The 25,398-nt window shown below is 56.6% G+C and overlaps 2 protein-coding genes across 10 annotated transcripts in view; both read left to right on the forward strand.

Annotated features, from left to right (window-relative positions):
* AMBRA1 (autophagy and beclin 1 regulator 1) overlaps positions 1 to 14,494 on the forward strand; it is a 175,916-nt gene extending 161,422 nt beyond the window's left edge. For 8 of the 9 annotated variants that reach the window (XM_060159276.1, XM_060159275.1, XM_060159277.1 and 5 more), the window contains 3 exons: positions 3,849 to 3,941; positions 5,222 to 5,415; positions 12,919 to 14,494. In XM_060159276.1, coding sequence (XP_060015259.1) covers positions 3,849 to 3,941; positions 5,222 to 5,415; positions 12,919 to 13,403 — 772 coding nt within the window. In that variant the 3' untranslated portion in view covers positions 13,404 to 14,494. The other variant, XM_060159283.1, reaches the window with a different exon arrangement.
* An 8,671-nt stretch (positions 14,495 to 23,165) lies between these two features.
* CHRM4 (cholinergic receptor muscarinic 4) lies at positions 23,166 to 24,602 on the forward strand. Its single transcript, XM_060157714.1, has one exon. It carries the CDS (start codon positions 23,166 to 23,168, stop codon positions 24,600 to 24,602), a length of 1,437 nt encoding a protein of 478 aa, XP_060013697.1.
* Positions 24,603 to 25,398: the final 796 nt, after the last annotated feature.

Below are 25,398 nucleotides of genomic sequence, written 5' to 3' on the forward strand. Positions count from 1 at the left end.
CCAGCCAGCTGGGCCAAGATTACAGCCCTCCCTCCAAAACAGGTGGTTGTCTGCCTTTGTCTCAGGCACAGGCAGCTTTACCACATTTTGTGCTTTCAATCCTGTTCTTGATTTTTCCTCCATTGTCTTAGCCTTGGCACTCTCTCCAAGCACAAAGACAGAGGTAACAAGCTCCTTGGGCATCTCTTGAAGGTATTAAAACCCCACTTGACAGTAGAAAAAAGCCTAAGGAAACACTCCATCTCTCCAGGCACAGAAATTCTTAGGACAGGTGAGGAGACGGACCACTGGCCCTTCCACCCATATACAGAGCCATTTCAGTGGCTGATAGCCTGGTGTCCCCCCCGCTCCCAGCAGTGAGATGCTCCTTTCTCCTTTGCTCTGCTCTCTGACCCGCCACCCCTCCCAAGCTACTCCTGTGCCTCTGGCTGTCCGCCAGCCCAGCCAGCCCCCCAACCAGTAACCAGGGTGGGTATGAAGTGCCAGATTGATATGAGGGGCTGCTTGCTCACTTCCGTCTCATAGATCAGCCCTACAAACGGCGGGGTGGGGAGGTGCTGGGAAGACCTCTGAGAGTCAGCTCAGAAGACGGAATTCAGAGACTCATGTCAGAAGAAAAGTAGGCTGGGGGGAATTCCCTGGCAGTCCAGAAGTTAGGACTCGGTGCTTTCACTGCCGAGGAGGGCAGTTCTGTGTGAGAGCGTTTTCACCACCGAGGAAGCCAGACTGGCTCTTAGCTGTGTTCAGGGAGCCCCAAGGGTCCCAGCTGTGAGGAGTCACTGAACCAAGCCCAGAAGCACAGCTCACAGAGGCTGTTGAAGGAAGCCAGGAAGGCTGACCCTGACTGGCCTTCTCATTCTTCTTCACCCCTCTGTGTGTTTGTCTAGCTTCCAGGAAGAACCTAGAGCAAACAGTGGTGACTCATTCATCCTCCCTAAGGTCCAAGGAGGAAGGAGAGGGTTGGGACTGTTCTTTAGCTTACAGATGGAAATAAGCAACACTGAATATTGAACACTTAGAGTTTCATTAGCCAGAGGAGGGTATCTTCAACTCTGTTCCTTGGTACAGTGCCTGGAATTTCAACCAAATCCATGAGCTTGTCGTAGTCAAGCTGGTCTGACCATAGAAGGTAGAACAAATCATGGCTGGAATTGGACCTCTTGGTGGGGAGTAGAGAGGATTGGGGTCGGGGGGGGAGAATGGAATAGGATGTTGATAGCCTCCGTCACTCCTGTTCTGTTTGGCAGTTGATATCCTCAGTAAATGGCCAGAGTTCATAGCCTGGAGCTGATGGCGCATGCTGCCAGATGGAAAGTGTTGGAGGGACTCTTTGACCATCAGCGTCATGCTGGCAGTCGCAGCTCAGAGAGTGTGCCTTCAGGTGGCCTTTTCTCTGAGATGGGAAGGAAGGTGCCTGGTCACGCAATACATGGTTTGGTATAGGTTTGGTGTGAGCAGTTTGTTGTCACTAACCAGCCCTGGGTAGCAGGAATTACAGACAAAGGATTTGGCGGGGACCCACGTGGTATTGCCACCTGTCAATAAATCTTGACAAGTTTGTAAATCAGAGACTCCCTGGCAGCTGGCTTCATGTGGTGCCTCATGCAGCCAAGATTTGCTCATCAAAAATTGCAGTGGTGGCTTTGTTTTCTGGGGGGGCCTCTGCTTTTGTTTCTGGTCATTTGCCTCTTCCCTCACGTAAGGTCTTCTCTCACCTCTGCTCTCCAATGCCCTGTTGTTCTCAGACAACCCTCACAAAAATAGCTGAGTATCTGGTGACTCAGCTCCCTGTGGTCTCGAGGAGAAACAGCAGCTCGCTGAGATCCAGGAAACATGGCCCGCCACCTCCTGTGCGGCTGTGGGAGTGGCGGAGATTCGGGTTGAGGTGTCCCGGCTCAGGGTGCTGACCTCAGTCCCGGCCCCCGGGCTGACCGCAGGTGTTGTTACCCTGAACTTTAATTCTTTATTGATGTTCTTTCAGAGGGCTCGTCTGAAGATCACACCAAATCTGCCCTCTAAGAGGAGTTGGGAGGGGTTTAGTCCAGAACAGGGAGAGGAAGAGTACTTTTGTTTGGCTGTGGCTCTTTCCCACAGGTAAAGCCTAATCCCCAGAATCTTAGTGCCCCTCTAGTGATGGATTTGGGGTCCCAGTGCCTAGGCCCGTTTCCTTTCACCTGAGGTAGCACAGCCTCCTGACATGCAGTCGCTCACCGTGCAGGCCCCATCAGGCCCCTGCCCTATCCAATCCTCACGTTTAGGAAGGAATCACCTTACGTCACCCCCCCCACAACTCATCTTTTCCTGGCTAATCCTCACAACCCACTGACTTTCATTTGTTTGCTCTTTATTGAAGAAGTTCTGTCGTTAAAGGAAGGTGACCTCAGCCTCTAGGTTAAAAAGCTGGCTTCCGTTGGAGCTTTTCTTAGTCAGCTCAAGACGGGGTGGCTTAATCACCAGAAATTTATTTTCTACCATCTGGAAGCTAGAAGTCTGAGATCAGGTGCTGGCATGGTTGAGTTCTGGTGAGGACTCCTTTCCTGGCTTGCAGACAGCCACCTTCTCACTGTGTCCTCACATGATGGAGAAAGAGAATAAGATCTCTCTCTCTCCTTATAAGGCCAGAGTCCTTTTGGGTTAGGGTCCCAGTCTTATGACTTCATTTAACCTTAATTACCTTCTAAAGACCCTATCTCCAAATACAGTCACTTTGGGGGTAGGGTTTCAACATGTGAATTTGTGGGGGATTCAGTCTATAGCAGAGCTCTTCAAGCACATGTGCATGCCCTGGCCCTTTTAGGAGCAGAGCTAGCTTTTTTGAGTATCTCCTACAATCTCTACATAGACACTGGAGTTCTCATCAAAGGGCTCAAAGACAGCTGTTTCCCAACTCTTATCCCTCTTCCTTCACCACCGTCAGCAGCACCCCACCGTCAACCATGTGCTTGGTGCTAGGTAGCTGTCTTGCATTTTGGGACCCACCACTGGCAGCCAGGCTTGCTGCCTGAGGTGGCACATCAGTATAGAAAGATAAGAGGCCACTGCTTCCCTTCTGGCAGTTTTGCCTGCGTGAGGTTGGAAGAAACTGCTTGATACTCCATTGCAGGGAAAGAAGGAACCAGGAGAAGGTTGGCAGCCCAGAGAACTTGATGGCTAGAAGCTCTTCTCTCTGCTGTCAGCAGTCCAGCCCATTGCTGCTGCAGTTTTTCTCCTCCCTCCCCCAGGAGAAGTTTGTGAGCCCTCCCGGGTCATCTTCAGCTCTCCCAGTTGCTTGTCCAGCCTCTACGTGGCAGAGGAGCCTCTAGGGCCAAAATAGAAAGAGATGTGGGCCTCTCTGGCTCAGCAGGAGCTTTTTCCTGCTTAGACTTCTGAGCTCCAGGCAAAGTAAAAATGTCAAGGTGCCCTCATTTTCCTTTCTCCTGACCCCGTGGCTGTAGGGAAGACCCAATGGTGAGAGCCTGCACTCTCTGTTTCTGAGCACTAAGCACTCCCTTTAGACAGGGCTGTCCGTGGCACCTGGTATCTCCAGGGCCATCTTAGCTCCTTTCTCATATGTCTGAAGTACACGCAGAACTCACTGCCTGACTGGCATGGCTATTTTTTAGCTCTTCCTTAGCCCCAAAGAGGAGCCAGTTAGGCTCTGGGGGATGGAAGAGGCTAAAGCCACCACTCCAGGCTTTGGGGCTGTTGGAGATTTGTCTGGTCTGCTCTACACTGAGCATCCTGATGCAGGAATATCTTTGGTCCTGGCCTCAGCCCAGCCCCAGGAGAGGAAGGAGGGAATTGCAAGGAGTTCTGGCCGTTCCGTATCTAATGCCTTCCACCTTTTCTCCTTCCCAACTGATTTTCAGGGCCTTAAACTCTGGTGTTGAGTACTACTGGGACCAGCTGAATGAGACTGTCTTCACTGTTCACTCCAGCAGCCGAAGCAATGAGAGGCCTGGGTGAGTTTGTGAAAGAGGAGGCCCGCCCTCCCTTCTGCAACCAGTGGGCTCTGGAGCAGTGCCCTCAGACTGTGCTCCAGGGCTCTGTAGCTGCCCGTCCTCAACCAGAGCAGCTCCTCTTTGATCTGCTTCATGCATTGAGCTTTTGCATGTGATTTTGTTCGAGAATAGTGTTTCATGGCTAAGAAAGAGAACAGAACCTCTGCCCTCAGAGCCTTGATTTAAGACAGGCTAGGACACCGTCTAGCCCTCTCATTCTGGCATGGTATCTGGGCGAGCTGCGGTGAGGAGAGAGGAGTGGACACTGGAGAGGGATGCCCTCCCTAGGAAATTGCTTGTGGGCAGTCTCCCACGTGACCCAGGCCTCAGGGTCCAAGCTGCCCAGAGCTGCAGCCCTGGGACAGACCCTCCCCAGGAGCCAGTGAGAGAGTAGGAACCTGGTACTGATCCTCTCATCACTTAATTCATTAACGAAGACTGGAACATTTTGAGAAAAAGTCCTGGGTCAATGATAAAGCCAAAGCAGTCACTGCTTCCTAGAGGGAGTACAGGGCACAGCCGGAGAAGTAATCCCCAGAAGCAGCTACAAATAGGAGTGGCTGGTGACTGTCTTGAAAGTCCTGGGCTCCCTCTGCTGCCGGCTTGAGCTGTCCTGAGGGTCAGTGCCTAGGAAATGCCCAAGGAAGGGGGCGTATAGCTTGGGGCCTGGGCCTTACTCATTGGCAGCTGGCGCTCCCTGCTTTTAAGGGTCTATTTTCAGAAGGCCCCGAAGGAGGATCCCAGAGCAGCCTCACAGGAGTCCTGGTGCTTTTCCTCCAAAGTGGAGATTCAGTGGCAGTTCCAAGAATTTAAACTGGAATCTTGTCAGCATATAGTTAGAAGGAAGGAAAAGCTAAAGAGAGAAAGGGCCCTCTTGGGCTGCTCACCCTTTTTCCCATGGAGCTCAGCTAGTGGCTTCCCGAATCTAAGGAAGCGTCTTTTAAGATCAGCCATCTCTACCTCCCCAGAAAGGCCCTCGTTGTTTGAGTGACTGGACCAGCTGGGTTTGCAAAACTGGACAGTTCTGCGCCTCCTTTCATTGTCCCGGGGTGTGGACTGATCTGGAGGAGAAAGGACACAGGCGAGTTCACCGCCATCGGGAGGCAGCCGCGGGAGCGGGCCTCTCAGCCTGCAGGCCCTGGTCCAGGCTGTGCCCTGGGGATTGGCATGGAGCACGCGGAGCTGTGTGTGGTGTGCTGTCCCCAGCCCTGCCCGACTCCGCTCTGCCTTTCTCTCCGTAGCACCAGCAGAGCCACATGGAGGACAGACAGAGACATGGGCCTGATGAATGCAATTGGGCTGCAGCCCCGGAACCCCACCACCTCAGTGACATCTCAGGGCACCCAGACTCTGGCCCTTCAGCTGCAGAATGCCGAAACACAGACAGAGAGGGAGATCCAGGAGCCGGGGACAGCAGCTTCAGGTCCTGGTGAAGGTAGGAGCCATGTAACACTAGAGGGGAAATGAGGCCGGGAGAGTGGCGTGGGGTGGGGGCTGGGACCATTCTCACCCCTCCCTGAGGCTCCCGGCCCCTCCACATGGACAGCTGGTGCAGGGCGAGCACCACTGCTGTCAGGGTGAGTGCCCCTCACATGGTGGTGCCTCCTCGGGCAGGAAGGTCATTCCCCTGATCTGGGTCACTGCTCCGGCAAGCCGAGCTGCTCTCACAGCTTTACTCAGTCCCACCAAGGACCCTCATCTCCTTATCCTCTAAAACTTGGAGGACCCAGGGTGTTCTTCCAGAGAGAGAGCACAGAGAGTCATCTAGATAGAGAAGGCTCCCTGCTGTGAGCTCTCGTTCCAGAGACATGCACCCCAGGCCTCGGGCTTCCAGGACCACGCCACAGGGTAGCTTGTCTCCCCCTGCTGCCAGCCTGGCGGAGTCAGGACTGCCACAGGTGAGGCCCTCACACACCTGTGCTTCATGGCCATTTTGACTGCAGCCTGGCACGCAGTCAGCCCCTTCCTCTCACCTATTGCAGGTGTGGCTCAGCCAGCTCCGCCCTGGCTCTGCGCTGGCCTCACACTGCTAAGAACCAATTAGCACTTCCCAGCGGTAGCGCTCGAACCCCTTTGGAGTGTGTTGGCAGCTGTGTTAAATAGGCTGTTCTCGCTCAGTCACTATCCTTACCCCCTACCCCAGCCCCTGGCTGCTCCAGGCTCCAGACAAGGCAGCCTCCAAACAGACCCACATTTCCTAGGTCCGTGTTAAGCCATTTGCTCAAGAGAGACCATGAGAAGAGAGGACAGGTGTGCATCGGGCAAGGAGTAACTAATCTGCCTGTGTCACCTCCAGGGAACAGCTTTCCAAACTGCAGCCCCCCAGCAGGGCACTGTCCCTGTCGCTGCCATGAACTGACACTTTTTACAGTTAAGTCCCTTCTTGGTCTGTGGCCCAGGCCACCTCCTACATCCGTTGGGTGGAAACCCCTTGGTGTAGAGGTAGCGGCTGCAGCAGCCCAACACAGCTCCGAGCCTCACTGAAGAAGAGAGAGCTGGAGCTCCTCCAGCCAACCCCAGGCGGAAGTCCTTGTCTGAGGCGGCCCCCCTGCCGCGATCTCGTGGCCGTTTACTGACTGTCTCCCGTGCATCAGCCGCTGGGGTTGCAAAGACAGATAGGCCTTGGTCCTTCCCCAAGGAACTGGACGTCTAGACAGGGAGGCAGGCACCCAGCAGGTAATTGCCTCACACGATAAGGACCTCGGGGCCACGGAGGAGGGGGGCCCAGCTCCCAACTGTGGGGCTCGGGGAAGGCTTCTGGAGGAGGTGACCCTGAGCTGAGTCTTCAAGGATAAGTAGGAAAATGTCAGGCCAAGTGGGATGGGGGCAGGGGGCAGGCATTCCTGGCGGAGGGGACAGGAGCTGCAAGGGCACCAAGTTCAAAAACATTACCATCTGCACCGAGGACCACTCACTAGTGGGCTCTTGTTCCTGGCCTGTCATCGCATGTTGAGACTGAGGCTGGATGAGCAGGAAGGGCAGATTACAGGGATCTGGGTCAGAAGTGAGGCCTTCAGCCTGAAAGTGAAGTGCAGCAGGGGCTCCCCACTTGAGGAGAAGAGCATCCACCGGTGTTTTCACCTCCCAAAGAAGCCTCTGATATTTCTTGATTAGCATCAGCTTATTTCTGGCCTCCAGTCAATTATAAGTTCCTTTCTTCCTGTTTCAGGATGCGGATGATGGGCTGGCAGGAGGAAGGAGGTTCTGTTTTCCAGTTTGAGACCAGAACCTGATTCTCTCCCAGTCTCTCCCTGCAAAGTAGAACAGGTGGTGGAGGGTGAGCCCTTCAGAGGCCAGAGGCACTCTTCAGCAGAGGCAGCAGTTGAATAGGCTGTTCTCTAGAACGGGAGCCTGGGCAGGGTGGTTCAGGATGGCTCGCTGCATCTGTCTGGCCTGGTGAACTTTGCCTGGAGCTCTGGACCTCCAGCTCTGAAAGGGACAGCATCATAGTCCCTTTCAGAAAACCCCACACCTAGAAAGAAGTATGGGGAGAAGATGTGTGGGGCATTGACCAGTGGGTGTGACTGGCCAGGCTTGTCCCTCCTGGGGCCAGGAGCATTGTTCTGAGGTGCTTACCCCACTGACCACTGTCCACTACTGCCGCTCTGGTAGGGGGACCAGGAATCAAGAGTCTTCTTGCGCTCAGACTTCCTTCCTTGTCCGCTTTCCCCATCTAGCAGGCAGACACAGCAGCTACACACACACACACAGACACACACACACACACACACAGCAGCTACACACACACACACACACACACACACACACACAGACACACACACACACAGACACACACACACACACACACACACACACACACACACACACACACACACACACACACACACACACACACACACACACACACACACACACACACACACACACACACACACACACACACACACACACACACACACACACACACACACACACACACACACACACACACACACACACACACACACACACACACACACACACACACACCCCTACCTGCCTTCTGTCTCCCAGTTGGCAAAACTACTAAAGGAAACCGCTCATCAAGTTGGTTAACTCTTCTGGGCTTAGCTAGAAGGTGGGCCTGGTTGGGGGGTACCCCCTCTGCACCCCTCCACACACCAGGGCCCAGTCTATTAGTCTGGGCAGCCAGCTCCACTTGTGGTATTTACCATTCTGTGGCCTGCCCCTCCCCTGGCCCTTTCCCACTGGTTAGCACTGAAGGGTCCCAGGCTACTCATTTTCATGTTCTATGAGAATTTTATTAAAATCTATTCAGTTCTGTCTAGGACTTCCCGGAAGAGCCCTCCACAGGGGGAGTTTGCAGGTGTTGGCTTTTTTACTTGTCCAGCTTTAAAGCTTCCCTACCCTGTCACTCAGAAAGGGAGGGGAGGCATTCCCTGGGCTCACTGTTTGCTCCCAGCTCTGATACAGTGCCTGCCTGGCACACAGTGGGTGCTCAAGAAGTGTGTGGAATGAATGAATTGAGCAGAGGCAAGGCCCTGCCTCCGAGCTTGGCTGTGCTGCACTATTTGGGGAGCCCATGGCTCTGCCTCTGACCACTGAGAACGGTTGCTTGGACCTTTTTGTTGTCTGGTGAAGATGACAGACCAGCTGGGCCAGGGAAGAGCAAATGTGAAAAGGGAAGGAAAGGGTGCCCCCTGAGGTCAGGAAGGGCAGCTCCTCCTCTGATGCAATCTGGCTTCCCTCTTCTGAGCAGTGAAACCCCCAGAACTGGGCATTATGGGAAGTTACTGATCCCATTCTGGCCTCTGTATCCAGAACGTACCTTAGAACTTGCCAAGGAAATGATCTCATGTCAACACTAAATCAGTTTACCATTTTTCAGAGACAAAAAGAAATGCTTTTGCTACAGGGAAGGAGACAGCAGAATTAACCCCTGTGGCCGCCACTGCTCCTGGAGCTAATAGCTTGGATCCCTAGCCATGGCTGCCACTTCTCTCAGGCCCCAGTGTGTTTTCCTCTTGAAGAATGTGCTGGCTGCCTACCTTGGCTCGCAGCCTTGACTTAGAGCTCCCAAGAGACAAGCACAGCTCACAGCTCTCTAGGCTGAAGCTACCTACACCCAGCCCTGAGGAAATCGTTTGTGTATACATTTTAAACTCTTCTATCCCATCTTTTGTGAGTACTTACTTTATGTCTAGTATTGTATTAGGCACCATGAATCCACAGGTATTGCAAAGGGAATCTGATTCAGAGATGAAGCCATGTCTCTACCCTCAAAAATAAGTCCAGAAAGGAAACAGACATATAACTGTGTCCCCATAGCAAAAGGGTAACATGTGACCGGTGTTCAGAAGCCACCTTAAGTCTGGAACGCCTGTAGGCAGCCTGGGAGCCCTTTATTCACCCACACATTCGACAGGTAGATGCCAAGTGCAAGCCCAAAGATGAATAAAACTTAGTCCAAGACCATCAGGAACTTAGAGCCCAGAGGGAGAGGACTCTGACGCAGAGAAGTGTGGGTCACTGTGGGGCCCAGAGCAGGAGCAGCCACTCCCAGGTGGGGACCTTGGAAGGCAGGGTGAGGGAGGTGGTACTTGTGCTGGCCCTTGTAAACAAGTGGACTTCGGATGTGGGGAAATGGGCAGGTGCGTGGCAGGCAGAACACCCACAGTGTGTGCAGGCAGGGACGCTGGGCACACAGCAGCGCTGAGTCTCTGGGTTCAGGAAGGGGGATGGTCAGGGAAACAGCTAGGACCTGACCAGAGAGGGCCTTTAAATGTCACGGTGAGAACCTTAACTACTTGAGGACTCTTGGAGCTGCTGGGTTTTGAACCGAGTATGGACTTAACCAGAACTCAGTGGATCAGAGCTGAATTAGAATGGTAATAGCAGCAGCATGGAGGCTGGGTGGAAAGGGGAGAGAGAAGCAAGAAGACCATTTAGGAAAGACAGCCACAGTTGCGGTGAGAGGTGGCCAGGCCTGGAGCCACTGGCACAGTGAGAAAGGACAGGAGGTCCCAGACCCGAGTGCCCGCAGCAGGGCAGGGCCTAGCTGTGACAGCTCCCCTAGGGCCCCGAGGCAGACCTGCCCCGCCCCTCAAAGTGATCTACAGGAAAAGAGCTGATAGTTCACCGGGCACAGAGCCCAGCCCACTGAGCTCCAATGCCAGCAGGCCGTGGGCCAGCCTACTGCATACCCCAGGCCGGGCTGGGGAGGCCCTCAGTGCATAGCGTTCTTGGAAAACTGTGGCAGTGGCAGCACAGGGAGGTCCCCATGGGCCCTCTCCAGGTAGCCCTTCTGGCTCACAGGGTAGAAGCTCTGCTGGCACCAAAGCCCTAGGTTGACCTTTCCTCTTACCCCTACCCACTGCTGAACAGCTTTTCCCTTGAGAGAAGTACTCTGAGAGCCCTTCAGGTTCTCTTTCCTTCTGCCCTGGGAGTTGGCACTGAGCTGTCTGAGGGGGAAGCACGTAAGGGCAGCTTGCCTTGAGGGGTTGGAGGTGGGAGGGTAGAATTTACTAGAAAATCTGGAGAAAAGCAAGCTGGACATAAGTGAGAGCCCAGGCGGAGTCCCTACTCAGTGCTGGGGGGGAACTGTCTCACTGAGACCCAGAGGAAGAACTACCAGCACATACCTGCCAAGCACTTGCAAGGAGGGAAGAGATCTAACGGGACTTCGATGCAGCTAAGCTGCAGAACTGGCTGCCTGGAAATCCAGCTCTGACAAGGTGAGTAGAGAGAAGGCACTGGACAGTGTGGGAGCAAAGAAAGTCTTGCAAAGATAGCTGTTGACAACAAGTAGCCCCCCAAAAATTCAAACCTCACCATCAAAGCTGCCCAGACTGCAGAATCCCAAAGTGGCCAACAGGTAGCCAAAGGAAACAAATCCGTACATAGTTTGGTAGAGCAGCCCTGGCAGCCTGGGAGCCTTGATCATAGTTGCCCACAGGCTTGGACTGCATGTCTGCCCAGTGGGGGCTGAACACAGGCTGGAGGAAGGTCCCTCAGGGTGGGGCTCTTCCTGCAGAGTCCAGGTTATTCACAACAGCGACCATTGACTGAGCACCCGCTGTGTGTCAGGTGTGTAACAGGCATTATCTCATTCCCTCTACCCGGCACCTTGCAGGTTGGATGTTTCATCCCTCTTTTGCAAGTCAGAAAATTGAGGGGTACTTCCCTGGTGGTCCAGTGGTGAAGAATCCGCCTTCCATTGCAGGGAGACACGGGTTCAATCCCTGGTCGGAGAACTGAGATCCCACATGCCATGGGGCAACTAAGCCCTGATGCCACAACTACTGAGCTCGCGTGCCTCAACAAGAGAGCCCGCGTGCCTCAACAAGAAAGCCCGCGCGCCACAACTACAGAGCCCACATGACCTGGAGCCTGCACGCCACAGCTAGAGAGAGAAAACCCGCATGCCACAACTGCAGAGAAGCCCATGCACCACAGCTAGAGGAGCCTGCACACCGCAATGAAAGATCCCGCGTGCCTCAACGAAGATCCTGCGTGCTTCAGCTAAGACCTGACGCAGCCAAAAAAAAGATAAAAGAACACAGGAATGTGGGTGTCAAGGGACTTATCCTAGGTCACACAGCTAGTGAGTGGCAGAACTAAGGTCTGAGCCAAAGCCTTGTCTGCTCACAGACAAGGGAATACTCAGGCTTTGGGGGAAAGAGCAGAACCTTCTCTCTTCCTCCCTAGAGGTGCAGACTGAAGCCTCAGGCTGGGGCAGTTGGCTGCCTCTAGCGAAAAATGAGGGTATCAGGCATCCAGCCCCGGGAGAACAGTATGTGGGAAATAACTTGGGAAAGTTGGTGAGTAAAGTGGGACAAGAGGAGAAGACAGAATGCCTTCTAGAGAACAGTTAAAAATCGTCTTCCTCGTGTGCTTTTAGGAAGTGACATAAACAGAACAATGAAGAGAGAGCACAGCTTTGAAACGGAGCAGAGCAGACCATTTGCCTTCTAGCCACACCCCGTACAGTGCCCTCGCTTTCCAAAGACCAGGCAGTGCCCCCTGTTCCAGGGCCAGGTCTGCCAGGTTACCCAAGACAGGGAGGAGCAGACACAGCCAGCTGTCTGGGTTGCCTGCATTAGCTGCATGACCAGTCTGCCTGTGGTATCCAGAGGGTTAAAACCAGACTCCCAGCTTCTGGTCCAGCCCTGCCTCTTAACCAGCTGAGCAGCCTCGGCCACCTAGGCCTCAGTTTCACCACCTGTAAAACAGAAGTACGAATTACGATTGTTTGGGGAGTCTTATCTAGTTTTCAAGTCCCTGACTTATTCTTTTTTTTTTTTAATATCTTTATTGCAGTATAATTGCTTTACAATGCTGTGTTAGTTTCTGCTGTTCAACAAAGTGAATCAGCTATATGTATACATACATCCCCATATCCCCTCCCTCTTGAGCCTCCCTCCCACCCTCCCTATCCCACCCCTCTAGGTCATCACAAAGCATCGAGCTGATCTCCCTGTGCTATGTAGCAGCTTCCCACTAGCTATTTTACATTTGGTAGTGTATATATGTCCATGCCACTCTCTCACTTCGTCCCAGCTTACCCTTCCCCCGCCCATGTCCTCAAGTCTGGTCTCTACATCTGCATCTTTATTCCTGCCCTGCCACTAGGTTCATCAGTACCATTTTTTTAGAGTCCATATACGTGCTTTAGCATACAGTATTTGTTTTTCTCTTTCTGGCTTCACTCTGTATGACAGACTCTAGGTCCATCCACCTCATTACAAAGAACTCAGTTTCGTTCCTTTTTATGGCTGAGTAATATTCCATTGTATACATGTGCCACATGTTCTTTATCCATTCGTCTGTCACCTGACTGATTCTTGAAGTGAGGGATTGGCCCTCTTCTTGTTTCTGCTTTTAGCTAGAATCCCCCAGTTACTACTAGCGGTGGCCTGCCTGACTCAGAGGCCCAGGCCAGCAGTTAATTCCCTCCCTCCTGCTTTGTGCCTTCCAGGTGAGGGCTCGGAGTACGGTGCCAGCGGGGAAGACGCTCTCAGCAGGATCCAGCGGCTGATGGCGGAAGGGGGCATGACAGCCGTGGTGCAGCGGGAGCAGAGCACCACCATGGCCTCCATGGGTGGTTTTGGCAACAACATCATCGTCAGCCACCGTATTCACCGCAGCTCCCAGACGGGCACCGAGCCTGGGGTCGCGCGCGCCCCCTCGCCCCAGCCCTCCACCTCTCGGGGACTGCTCCCAGAAGCTGGGCAGCTGGCAGAGCGAGGCCTGAGCCCCCGGACAGCCTCCTGGGACCGGCCTGGTACCCCTGCACGGGACCCACCCCAGGCAGCCCTGCCCACCTCCTCCCCCGTCCCCCTTCCCAGCACTGAGGGACCAGCCCTGCACTGCGACCTCACCAATAACAACCACCTTCCCGATGGTGGGGGCAGCAGCCTGGGGGAGGCTGCGGGCCCCAGTGGGGAGCCACGGAACAGGTAGAGACGTGTGTGCACTGGTGCCTCCCCTCGAACCGCTGAGCAGAAACCGGACCTCACAGCTGACTGGGAACTGTATGCGCAGAAGAGCCGCGGGCTGCGGAAACAGGAAACAGGAGCAAGAGGGTGGGGGGTTGAGAGGGAGTCCGAGTCAGCCAGCGTGAGGCAGTCAAAGGGGCAAGGCTTGCCTCCGGGGACTAGAACCTTCTAGGATCTGGAGCCCAGGGGAGCCACAGGCTGCTGCGCTCAGTGTGAATGGAGGTGGAAATGGGTATCCCTGCCATGAACCCCCCTTTCTCCTGGAAACAAGGCTCAAGGGACTCAGCCCTGGGCAGAGAGCCCTCAGAAGGGTGAATAGTCTTCCAGATCTGGGCCAAACCATCCTGGATGGTGGCCAGTGGGCCAGCTTCTCCCTGTTCACCGGTTGTGCAGGCAGAGCCACTAGGAGCCCTAGTGCAGGAGGAGCGGCCTGGCTCCCAGAAATCAGCTCCATTTCTGAGCCTTCCAGAGCTTCAAGCTTCTCTTGATCATCTTACCCCCCAGAGACCACAGTCAGGGGTCAGGCCAGGCGTCCAGATTCCTGAGGACAGGGACTTCCTGCACTTACTGTTGGGGAACAACCATGGAGTGAATAGGGCAGCCTGCTTGCCTGAGACAGGATGGGGTCAAGGGATGGTGGGCAGGTCCTCGCTCAGGAGTGGGGGGTGTAGGCTGGCCAGCCCCCAGCGCTTGTCCACCAAGCTCCTCCTTCCCCACCACCCCCCAAGGCCCTCAGAGCAGCACCTGTGGGTGTCAGTATTAGCTGAGCCTAGGCCAAAGCCAGCCCAAGGCTGGGGGAGGGGATGAGACTCCAGGTCAGAATGTGAGGTCTTGGTCTGTGATTTAAGGTGTTGCATGTGGAATCTTGAACTGTACATGTAGTTTCTAGTGGAGAAATCGAGGCTCTGATTATTTTGTTTTTAGTATGAAAATGTGATTTCTTTTCTGTTCGTAACTCATCATAGAAACATTGTGGTGGGAGGAGAGGGGATAGTCTGACTGCTAATGAGGGAAACACCAAAGATCTACATCATTAAAATGATGACATGCCCCTCACCAGTCTCCTCTCTGTTTGTTTCCATGGGGGTTGCGGGGGTGGGGTAGTGTTGGGGGGCTGGGAGAGGACATTGAACTGAGCCACCCTGGTTCTCCCAGGCACTGTTTCTGGTACTGCTGTCCTCCTAGGTGGGGAGCCCCGTGATGCCCCAGCAGAAGCCACTCAGGTAAGGGCTGCCACCTCTGCTTCATGCTGCGTCTGTGTGCCTTCACCTCCTGCTTCCCAGGGGCCTGCTAAGGACTGGAGCAACCTTCACAGTGACAGGTGGGTAGGTAAGAATGATCTAAGGTTGCTCGTCGTGATTGCTTCCTACCCAGGATGATGGGCCTGGAGTGAAGATGTAACTGGCCAGAAAGCTAGCTCCCCTGCAGTCCTGGGAAAGCACCCATAATGGGTGTCTGGGTGAGCCAGCAGGGAGCTTGGCCTTATCTACAGGCATCCCCCAAAGATGCCATTTGCTGGCTGCTCAGGTTTCCCTTTACTTTGTGTCAGTACAGCGCCGAGGGGTGTGCTGTGGTCATGGGCCTTGGACACTTAGTTTTAAGTCAGTTAGAAAGCGGAAGAAGGATGTTTGACCCTGCTCTCACAGAGGCATACAGGGAAATCAGAGCCACCGCAGGGCTTTTTGCCAGCAACAAGTACTTCTTGAGTAACTTTTGTGTGCTCAACTCTGTCCCAGACACTATGGGGCATACAGAAGTATAGGTTCTGCCCCAGCAGAGGCAAAACCAAAAGATAAATGGGCAAGCAAATAATACAAAACACTGTTAAGAGTTATATGGTGAGGAACACTAGAATTTTTTGGAAAACTATTATATTACAGCACACTCTGGACTAAGACACATCAGCTGTGAGACCTTGGGCAGGCCACTTGCCTTTTCTCTTGCTTCATTTTCTCCCTCTAGGAGGCAGGGCTTTTACTCTGCAACCTCTTAAAGTTAATTCCAGCTCTGTAAGACAAGGCCTCCTTGAAGAGGTGAGGTTTGAGCTACGCATTAAAGGATGAAAAGAGAAGGGCGCCCACTGCAATGCGTGACCTCCACCCACATACTGCCCCCAGTGGGAGAAAGAATTACATGGTCCATGATTGGGGACTATGTTGAATGTAAACCGTGTGCCAAGGATTCAGTGTTTATTATCTCTCAGTCCTTAGCACAAAACGCCTCTGAGGTGGGTACTGGTACACCCGGATCACACAACTAAATGGTGGAGCCAGGGTTTGAACCCAGATGGGACCCTGACGTATTCTGTTACTTTGAAAAAGGGGGTATGAGGAGGCTTTGTGGATGAAGTGACCCAAATTCAGTCCTGCCTGGCCTCGCCTCTGTCCTTACTGGCCAAGGATGAACCCAGCCCCTGCCTGTTGGAGGCCCCTGTCAACACATTCCGTCCCCATACCAACCTCTTTCCTTAGAAAGCCCTTGCTGTGTGGGTAGAGCCTCCCCAGTAGGGCCTTCATGGGCCCCCTTGCATATAATGATGAGGTTATGGGGCCAGCGGGGCAGAGCTCAGCAATCCCCTTGGAGATGAGGAAATAGGTTCAGAGCAGTTCTGTGGACCCAAGATGTTTATGGACCCAGTTGGATCAAAGAGAGTACAGACTAAACCAGGTCCCCTGGTTCCTGTCTCAGCTCTCCACGTTCTGGGATTGGGGGAGGCCAAATGCCCTACACCATAGTAGGGATTTTGGAGAAACTGGAGCAGGTTTGCCTGACAGCTTCTGGAAGAATTCAAGGCAGTGGTTGGAGACATTTCTAGTGATAAGTTTCTGTGGCCTCCAGTGGCCTTGCTTGTTTCCCCATCTTACAGTTATAAGTGTCTGGCCTTCTCCCAGCCTGTGTGCGTGTGCGCACACACACTTTCACCCTCCTAGGAGGACCACCCCTCTCCTGGACCCTAGGAGGGATATGAAAAAGGGAAACCAGTGAGTACAGACTGTCATCTAATTGTCATATGAACCAACCAAGCCTGTTTCCTCATCTGTGAAGTGCGAGCAAAAACAATAGGGCTTTTTCATCCTTTGGTTATGAGAATCATGGGAGCCCAGATCGTTCATGTAAAGGACCATGGCTTCTCACTGCAGCCGACTGCCAACTCCAGCCGTCGCCTTGGGGAGCGTTAGGACCCGACCTCTGCCGCATTGTTCAGCACAGAAGGCTCCACACCAAGAGCCTCAAAGGGCTGCCTCTTGCCTGAGTTCCCGCCCCTTCTCTGGCAGCTCCTGCTGCCTCCTGCACTGGTGCGGCCTCCACCTCCCCCGCACACACAGCCCCCCGCCCAACCCTTGGGGGAGGGTGGAGGAGGGGCGGGACTTGAGTTGATTTTCCAAGAGAAGAACCCATCCGTCTTAAGGTTAATTGGGTGTTTGCGCTCAGACAGTTTGGGGTGACAGGCCCGGGCGTTGTGGGAGCGAGTCGGACCTTGACCGGCCCGAGGAAGGGCCGTCTCAGAGGGAGGCAGAAACGCTGGAGCCTGGGCAGGCGGAGCAGAACCCCCAAGGTCAGGGCAGAGGTGGAGCTCTCCGAGGTGCTGAAGCCTCCCTGCTCTCAGTCCGGCGAGCGCCCCAGCGGACCCTCCTGCTCGGTGCAGGCAAGGCCCCAAGTCCCAAGGCTCCGGCCCGCGTGGTTCCCGGACACTTCAAGAGACCAGCAGCTCGCCCTCTGGGGTCTCGTTCCGGGCTCCGCTCCAGGTGACCTTGGGCACTCGGCTTTCCCGCACAAGCATCGGTGAACCTGCCCTCCAGGCCGCGGCTGGATGAGCGGCGCGTTCTTTCCCGGGGCTGGAGAAAGGGTGCGCACCCACTACCCCGGCTTGGAGCGCGGGAGCAGGGAACAGGGCGGCAGGAATGGGGGGCGGGCGGGGTTGTGTGCGATGAGCCGGCTCCTCTCTCCCTGGGGACCGTTGCCTGGCTTCTCTCTCCAGCTCCTTCCCAGGCCCCGACGGCGCCCCTCTTCTGTGGCTGCCCGGTAGCTAGTACGCAGCCTCGAGGCTCGAAACTGCCGGCCCTCGGCTCTCTGCCCCGACGGAACCGGGGCGGCAGAGCCTACCCCAGCCACCCATAACCTCCTGTTGGGGTCAAACACTCGCGCCGCCGTGGTCCAGCTGCGAGCCGGGCAGTATAAAGAGTGAGGTCCGGGCGGGGCGCGAGACCACCTACCGGTCCCGGGGCTTGGTCAGAGCGGAGATGGGAACGCAGCCAGACGGGGCTGCCAGCTCCCTTCCCAGCCCACGAGGGGGCGCCGCGTCCCCATGACAACGCGGACACCCCACCCCACCCCCCAGCCTCCCGGGAGGGCAGCGCCCCCCGCTAAACAGCACTGGTGACCGTGGGCGGTGCCCCCATAGTGCCCGAGTGGAGAGCTGCCGGCCGGCTCCAGGGAGGGGCGCGCGTAGCTGGGGTCCCCGACGCCCGGGGTGGTGGCCCCCGCGCGTCCCCGTTGGGTGGCCGGCCCGGGGCGGGCGGCGCGGGCCCACCAGGATTGGCTGCTTCCCCGTGACATCACGCGGCTCGGGGAAAAGTGCGAGCGTGAGCGCGAGTCGGAGCCACAGCGCTGGGAGCTGCGGGCGGAGCAGGGGCCGCCCCTCTGCACCCCGTCCCCGCCCCCGGCCCGCGGCCCGGCCGCCCGCCCCACCCGCTGGCCCGCGGGGCCACCTGCCCGTCCAGCCGTCTGTCAGGTGCGAGGGGAACTGGGCGGAGGTGTCTGGTAAGTGACTCCGCGGCAGCGCGGGGGCGGGGGACTCGGTTGGGAGAGAAGGACGCGTGGCTTCTGGACCCTCTGAGGCGCCCCGAGGCGGGCCCGACTGGGCCAGGGCCTCAGGCTCCTGGGGCGAGCGCGGCGCTGGGAGCTCCAGAGGGCCCGGGGGCGAGGGGCCCGCTGGAAGCAAGGCCCGGAGTCGCCCGGAGGCATCTCCGGGTGCGCCTCTGGGAAGGAATGGACTCTCAGTGGGTCGGGTGGTGGTGGTGGTGTGTGTGCCCGCCCACAGCCCGCCAGGAGCCAGGGGCAGCCGTCGGGGGCGGGACCCCGCACTTCTGCCCTCCTCTGGCAGCTCTGCAGGGCGCCGGGCGCTGGAGCCCCAAAGAGCCTTTTTCCCGCCCGTCTCCCCGCCCCCACCCCCCCAGCGCTGCCAGCCCACTCCAGTCCGTGGAGTCCTCCATCAGCGACCTTGAGCTCCGACGGAAAACACCACTGCCCTCTCCTGGTGCCCCTCCCCCCTCCAAGACTCCCCACCTCTTTTGCCCAGGCTCAGAGACTGGGAGGTCCAGCGCCAAGGCCCGAGCCCCAGGGCGGAAGCTTCAGGCTCTGGTGCCAAATCCCCTGCGCGCTTTCTCTCTCCCCGCAACTCCTGAGTCTCCTCTCCCGCCCCAGGGACAGATCCAGAGACCACAGCCTTCCCGGAGCCCTAGAGTGAACGACTAGGAATCGAGGACCCACCCCCACCCCCGGCGTCCAGGGAACACGCTCCCATCGCGTCCGGGAAGGGGGGGCTCCAGGACCCGGGAAAGCACGGTGCCCACGCCCAGAGGCTGCAGGAACTGCGCTCTAGGGAGTTGGGGGAGGGTGGGGCACGGGAGAGCCGGGTCCCCTTCGACAACCACGGAGACATGGAGGAGCCTCCAGATGGGCCCAGTAATAATTCCCAACGAGGCCCGACCAAGCACCCTCCTGCCAGGCAGACTGGGCGCCCTTTGGCGATAACTGCACAGTGGGCACATTGAGCTGAACCTAGCGTCCCGCAAGCCCGGTTGAGAGACTCTAGCAGCAGCCCCTCGACAGAAGTCAGTCCCAGCCTGGGACTCTGCACCGCAGCATTGGGGACGCAGACACCAGAGGACTCTCTGCTAAGAAGACGCCCCCAAGGTCAGGGGGTCTGTCGCAGCCCAGATTGTAGTCCGGTCTTGTCCTGCCGGCGACTCTTCCCCATGCACAGGCGGGGCGCCATCTAGACACCGGTTCTTCGCCCGACCTTCTTCCTACTCAGACAGCCGAAGTCTGGGATGAGCCTCCCTACAGGGGCGTTTAGAATGTGGCGGGTCACCCACTGTGGGACCTGCATTTGCTCGTGTACACAAGCTCACAGGTACAGGCACACCCGAACCGTGTGCATCCCCCAGGCCGCAGCACTCCAGGCGCACACACGCATGCACATGCACGTGTCCACACCGCGCGAGCATGCTCACATGCACACGGGCGCACTGGTATCCAGGCGTGGCCCAGCGCGCGCACACACGCACATGCAGACAGCTACTAGCTTCTACTCGAGCTTCCCAGTAATCACACACAAACAGAACTCGCAGTCGCCTTCCCGCCCACACTTTCCTCGCCGCGTGAGGGGTGGAACCAGGCGCCCTTAACTTTCCCACCATTGAACCCCGTGCGGAGCCAAAGGCAGCTACGGGGTGAGGCCTAAAGGCAGCTACGGGGTGAGGCCTGTAGAGGGGGCCCCAAGTCCCTCCCCTGGGAGGCCCGGCCTGGGACCTCCACTGCTCTCCCAGTCGCCTTGGAGTTGGGGGCGGTGGCGAATAGCGGCCATCCTCTCCAGGTCCGGAACTGGCACCCAGGGACCGACATTGCCATCTAGCGGTGCGCACATGCCTGGGCGGCGGTTGCTCGCCTCCCCAGGTTTCGGGCGGGCCTGCGTCCCAGAGAAACGCTCCAGAGGAGGGTGCAGTCAGAACGTCTGCGGGTGACCCCCAGGGGTCCAGAAAGATAGTTTGGGTGGGGAACAGGGAGAGTGCCTTGCCGTGTCTGCAGCTGGCAGCTTCCCCAAGAGGGCCCAGAGAGGGACTAAACCCTTGACCACCTGATTGGAGACTAGCTGTACAGATGGAGACAAGAGGTCTCTTTTCTTCTGGGAAAGCTAAGTGTGGGAGCTGGCAGGGAATGAGAAGGGGCCCTACCCAGGCCTCCCCTGACCCACCCCTAGTGGTGTGGTTTTGAAGAGGGGAGAGCAGAGGCGGGAAATCAACTCTAGAGGCAGTAGCACCTTGCAGTTAAGAAGGTGGCTCCTGGGTTCTAATCCTGCCCCCGCCCCTGCTTACACACTGGGTGACTTTAGGCAAGTTAATTAACATTATCCTCATCTGTAAGAAGATACTTACTTCAGTAAGATGAGCATACTTATAGCACCTGCCTTTTCAGGCTGCTGTAGGAATTAAACCCGATAATCTGTATAAAAAGCTCAGAGGGATTCCTGACTCATAATTAACACTCAATAAACAAGAGCGATTATGTTTTTCCTATTTGGTACCTCGAGCCCCATTCTGATCTCACTGGCCTGTGTCCTGAACCTGGGAGGCTAGAACGAGGGTTTCCTTGGGGCTGGCTGACAGGTCACTCCTGCCCACCCTGTGCCTACGGGCAGGTGCCTAGGAAGGACAGCCTCTCCACGCTGGGTGCCTCTGCCCTCCCGCCCCTCCTCAGAGGGTGGTGCCTGAGGTTCCATTCTGGAGTCTCTCAGCACTGAAAAGGGCTGTCAGAGACCCCCCGCCCCCCAGGAGAGGGCAGTATCTGGTCTTTGCCCTTGATTCCTCTGCGACCTTGGGGGTGGTACCACCCCTCTGTGAGCCTCTCCTGTGAACCAAGGATTTGGGCATGAGAACTGAAACTACCAGGCCAGGAGGCTGGGTCTGCATCTGCATCTGTGATGGTGGCTTAAGGGGACTGAAACTAGGCTTGGAGAGGGGGCGTCACCCTGGCACCTGGCTCCAGCGTCCAGTGCACGTTAATGCTGGAGATGGAGTTGAGCTGCTGACCCCCACTGCTGCCGGGGAGGGAGGCCGCCCCGGGACAGGCATCCTCTCTGTTTTGCAGATGAGAAAGAGAGGAGCAGGAAGGTGAGGTGGCTTGTGCAAGGCCCCACGGCTAAGAGCCCGCTGGCCGTGGAGCCTGGGCTGTGGGGCGCATGCTCCTTCCTCCACACCCCACTGTCTCTCCTCTGCTTCTCTCACACAGACGCACAGAACTGCGTATACGACAGGGAGCTGTGGGGCTGGCATGGCTGTGATGGGCCCGTGTGCGTGTGTAATGGTGCGTGTGTTGGCGGGTGTGAAGGAGGCTGGGCTGAGCGGCTGCCCTGGCACAGTGCCCTGGGCGTGGGCCTCCCTCACACGCAGGGGAGAGGAAGAGGGGGAGGAGACGTGACGAGGCTCTGGGGAGGAGCCTCGTGCTTGGAGGACCCCAGCTGGGGCGCCGTGGTGTGTACCGGTGGGCCGAGGGGTACCCTCAGGGGCTGGCCACAGGCTCCCCTGCTGCAGCCCCTCTCTTCCCTCTGGTACACTCGCTCACCCTTTGGGTTCCCTGTCAGGCCTTGGGGAGGGCACTGGCCCCTGGGAAGCCGTGTGTGTCTTTCCTCAGCTGATGGGCCCTTTAGACTTCTGATTCTTCACAGGTCTTAGCCCCTAGCTGCTGACAGACCCCAGCTACCCTTGCACTGCATCCCCACGCCCTGGGGACGGGGGAGGGCTCCGGGAGGGGATGCCACAGTGGCACTTCCTCCTCCTCCTTCTTGGATTCCTAGTTCCATGTCACCTCTTCTGGTCCTCTGGGAAGACTTCCCCAAGGTGGGATCACTGGCTCTTGTGGCTCTTTGGGCCTCCCTCTACCAGAACCCTTAGCTCTGGGACAGCAACATGAGATCAAGGAGCTGTGGAACCTCGGGCAGTTTATTTAACATCTCCGTGCCTTACTTTCCTCATCTGTTAGTAAAAAATAACAGTATCTGGGACTTTCCTGGCGGTCCAGTGGTTAAGACTCTGCTTCCACTGCAGGGGGCTTGGGTTCATTCCCTGGTTGGGGAACTAAGATCCTGCGTGCCGAGCCACATGCCACCCCCCCACCAAAAAAAAAAAAAAAAACCCACCAAAACAACACGGTATCTACTTCATAGGTTTGTTATGAGGATGAAATGAATGAATACTTATAAAAAGTGTAGAAAGTGCCCGGCACTGAGTAGACAATAAATGTTAGCTGGTAGTATATATTCTTGCCTTTGTCCCTAGTGCCTTCTGTAGGGATTGGAGGGCAGGTCCCCGGTAATGTTTGGTTAAGAAATGACCAAATGGGTAAATGAATGAATACCTCTGACCAGAGCCACATACTGATATCTGGGACCTCTCTTCCCCCCACCCCTCCACCCACACTGGCCTTCTGTCCATGCCTCACACATGCCTCAGGGCCTTTGCTCTCGCCGTCGCCCTTGACTAGGCCACTCTCTGCAGCTCTTCTTGTGGCTGCCTCCTCCTCCTCATCCAGCTCACCTCCTCGGAGAGGCCTTCGCTGATCATCTGACTCACTCACCATCACCTGCCCTTGTTTTCTTTCCAGCACTTTTTTGTGGCTCACATGCTTGTATGTCTCCCCTGCTAGGGTTGTAAGCTCCGTGAGAGTGGGGCCTGCGTGTGTCTCCTTCACTCTGTAACCCCAGCATAACCCCAGCGCGTACAACAGTGCTTGTACAAGAGTAGGCACTCAATAAAGGACGAATAACCGAATACAGGAGGAAGTGATGGGACAGAGTTCTCTAAGGATGGAGTTCTGCAGGATGGTGATGCTCCTCTGTCGCCTTGACTCCAGTGTACCCCACCTCACCCCTCTAGTCCACTTCAACCATTCACCCCTTTCCTCTCTCCTTCCTCCTCCAGACACTGCCCGCCCACTGCTGCTAACCAAAATGGCGAACTTCACACCGGTCAATGGCAGCTTGGGCAACCAGTCTGTGCGCCTGGTCACGTCAACCCATAACCGCTATGAGACAGTGGAGATGGTGTTCATTGCCACGGTGACAGGCTCACTGAGCCTCGTGACTGTCGTGGGCAACATCCTGGTGATGCTATCCATCAAGGTCAACAGGCAACTGCAGACAGTCAACAACTACTTCCTCTTCAGCCTGGCATGTGCTGATCTCATCATAGGCGCTTTCTCCATGAACCTCTACACCGTGTACATCATCAAGGGCTACTGGCCTCTGGGTGCCGTGGTGTGTGACCTGTGGCTGGCCCTGGACTATGTGGTGAGCAATGCCTCTGTCATGAACCTGCTCATCATCAGCTTTGACCGGTACTTCTGCGTCACCAAGCCCCTCACCTACCCCGCGCGGCGAACCACCAAGATGGCAGGCCTCATGATCGCCGCTGCCTGGGTCCTGTCCTTCGTGCTCTGGGCACCTGCCATCTTGTTCTGGCAGTTTGTGGTGGGCAAGCGGACGGTGCCAGACAACCAGTGCTTCATCCAGTTTTTGTCCAACCCGGCGGTGACCTTCGGCACGGCCATCGCTGCCTTCTACCTGCCTGTGGTCATCATGACGGTGCTCTACATCCACATCTCCCTGGCCAGTCGCAGCCGAGTTCACAAGCACCGACCCGAAGGCCCTAAGGAGAAGAAGGCCAAGACCCTGGCCTTCCTCAAGAGCCCCCTGATGAAGCAGAGTGTCAAGAAACCGCCCCCAGGAGAAGCTTCTCGGGGGGAGCTGCGCAACGGGAAGCTAGAGGAGGCCCCTCCACCGGCCCTCCCCCCGCCGCCACGCCCAGTGGCTGACAAGGACACCTCCAATGAGTCCAGCTCGGGCAGCGCCACCCAGAACACCAAGGAACGACCACCCACAGAGCTGTCAACCACAGAGGCCACCACGCCCGCCACACCTGCACATCCCCTGCAGCCACGGACCCTCAATCCGGCCTCCAAATGGTCCAAGATCCAGATTGTGACGAAGCAGACAGGCAACGAGTGTGTGACAGCCATCGAGATTGTGCCTGCCACGCCGGCTGGCATGCGTCCGGCGGCCAACGTGGCCCGCAAGTTTGCCAGCATCGCCCGCAACCAGGTGCGCAAGAAGCGGCAGATGGCAGCCCGGGAGCGCAAGGTGACTCGGACCATCTTTGCCATTCTGCTAGCCTTCATCCTCACCTGGACGCCCTACAATGTCATGGTCCTGGTGAACACCTTCTGCCAGAGCTGCATCCCTGACACGGTGTGGTCCATTGGCTACTGGCTCTGCTACGTCAACAGCACCATCAACCCGGCCTGCTATGCCCTCTGCAATGCCACCTTTAAAAAGACTTTCAGACACCTGCTGCTATGCCAGTATCGGAACATCGGCACTGCCAGGTAGGCAGGTAGGGGTGCCACTGGAGGTGCTGGTGTGCGCTGGGGACCACGTGTCAGCTGCTGCCAGGGAGAGATGCGGAGGCGCTTCTCAGTGTTCACGTTTGCCGAAGAGAACTGACGTTCCCGAGACCCCGTGAGCCTCAGGAAGAGGCTCCGGCTGGATTCAGAGACCAGGTCTCTGCTCAGGCCGAAGAGGATCAGCCCCAGGAAGTGACCAAACTGGACAGTCTGACCCATCGCTCTTGTCCTGCCTCAGGGAGCTGGGGAGCACTGGCCTATGTGGGCACCTGCCCCACTGTGACCAGCCAGCGTGGCTGAAAGAACGAACATCTGGAGGGGAGCAGAGCCCAGCACCCCTCTGGGAGGAGCAAAGGGGCCAATGCTTGGGAAAGGAGGCTCAGGGAGGGAAGGGTCCCCCATCCTGCTGTAATCGGTGCTTTCTGCCCCCCTGTACCCCGCATGTAGGCTCAGCCTCCTCTTCCTATATCTCTCTCCAGGGGCAGAAGTCTCCCCTTGCTGCAGCTACTCAGCAGGGCTCTGGTTGGGTGGGCGGGTCAGTGGGTGAGCTGGCTGGAGGCCACGCAGAGGGGGCTCGGAGCACCCCCTACGGCACTACCCTGGCCACGTTCAGGATGGGCTAGCAGGGAGATCAGGGGTTCACTCAGAAACTGGGGCCTGGCCACCTACCTCCCCAGGCTGAGCTGAGTGGCCCCTGTCATTCTGGAGAGTTGCCCTCCCTCCCCAAGGAGAGGGCTTGGCTCGGGTCACACACAGTGAAGGTGGGACTGTGGTGAGTGGTA

Source organism: Lagenorhynchus albirostris, chromosome 9 (assembly GCF_949774975.1).
Source record: "Lagenorhynchus albirostris chromosome 9, mLagAlb1.1, whole genome shotgun sequence".
NCBI classification, from domain to species: Eukaryota; Metazoa; Chordata; class Mammalia; order Artiodactyla; family Delphinidae; genus Lagenorhynchus; species Lagenorhynchus albirostris.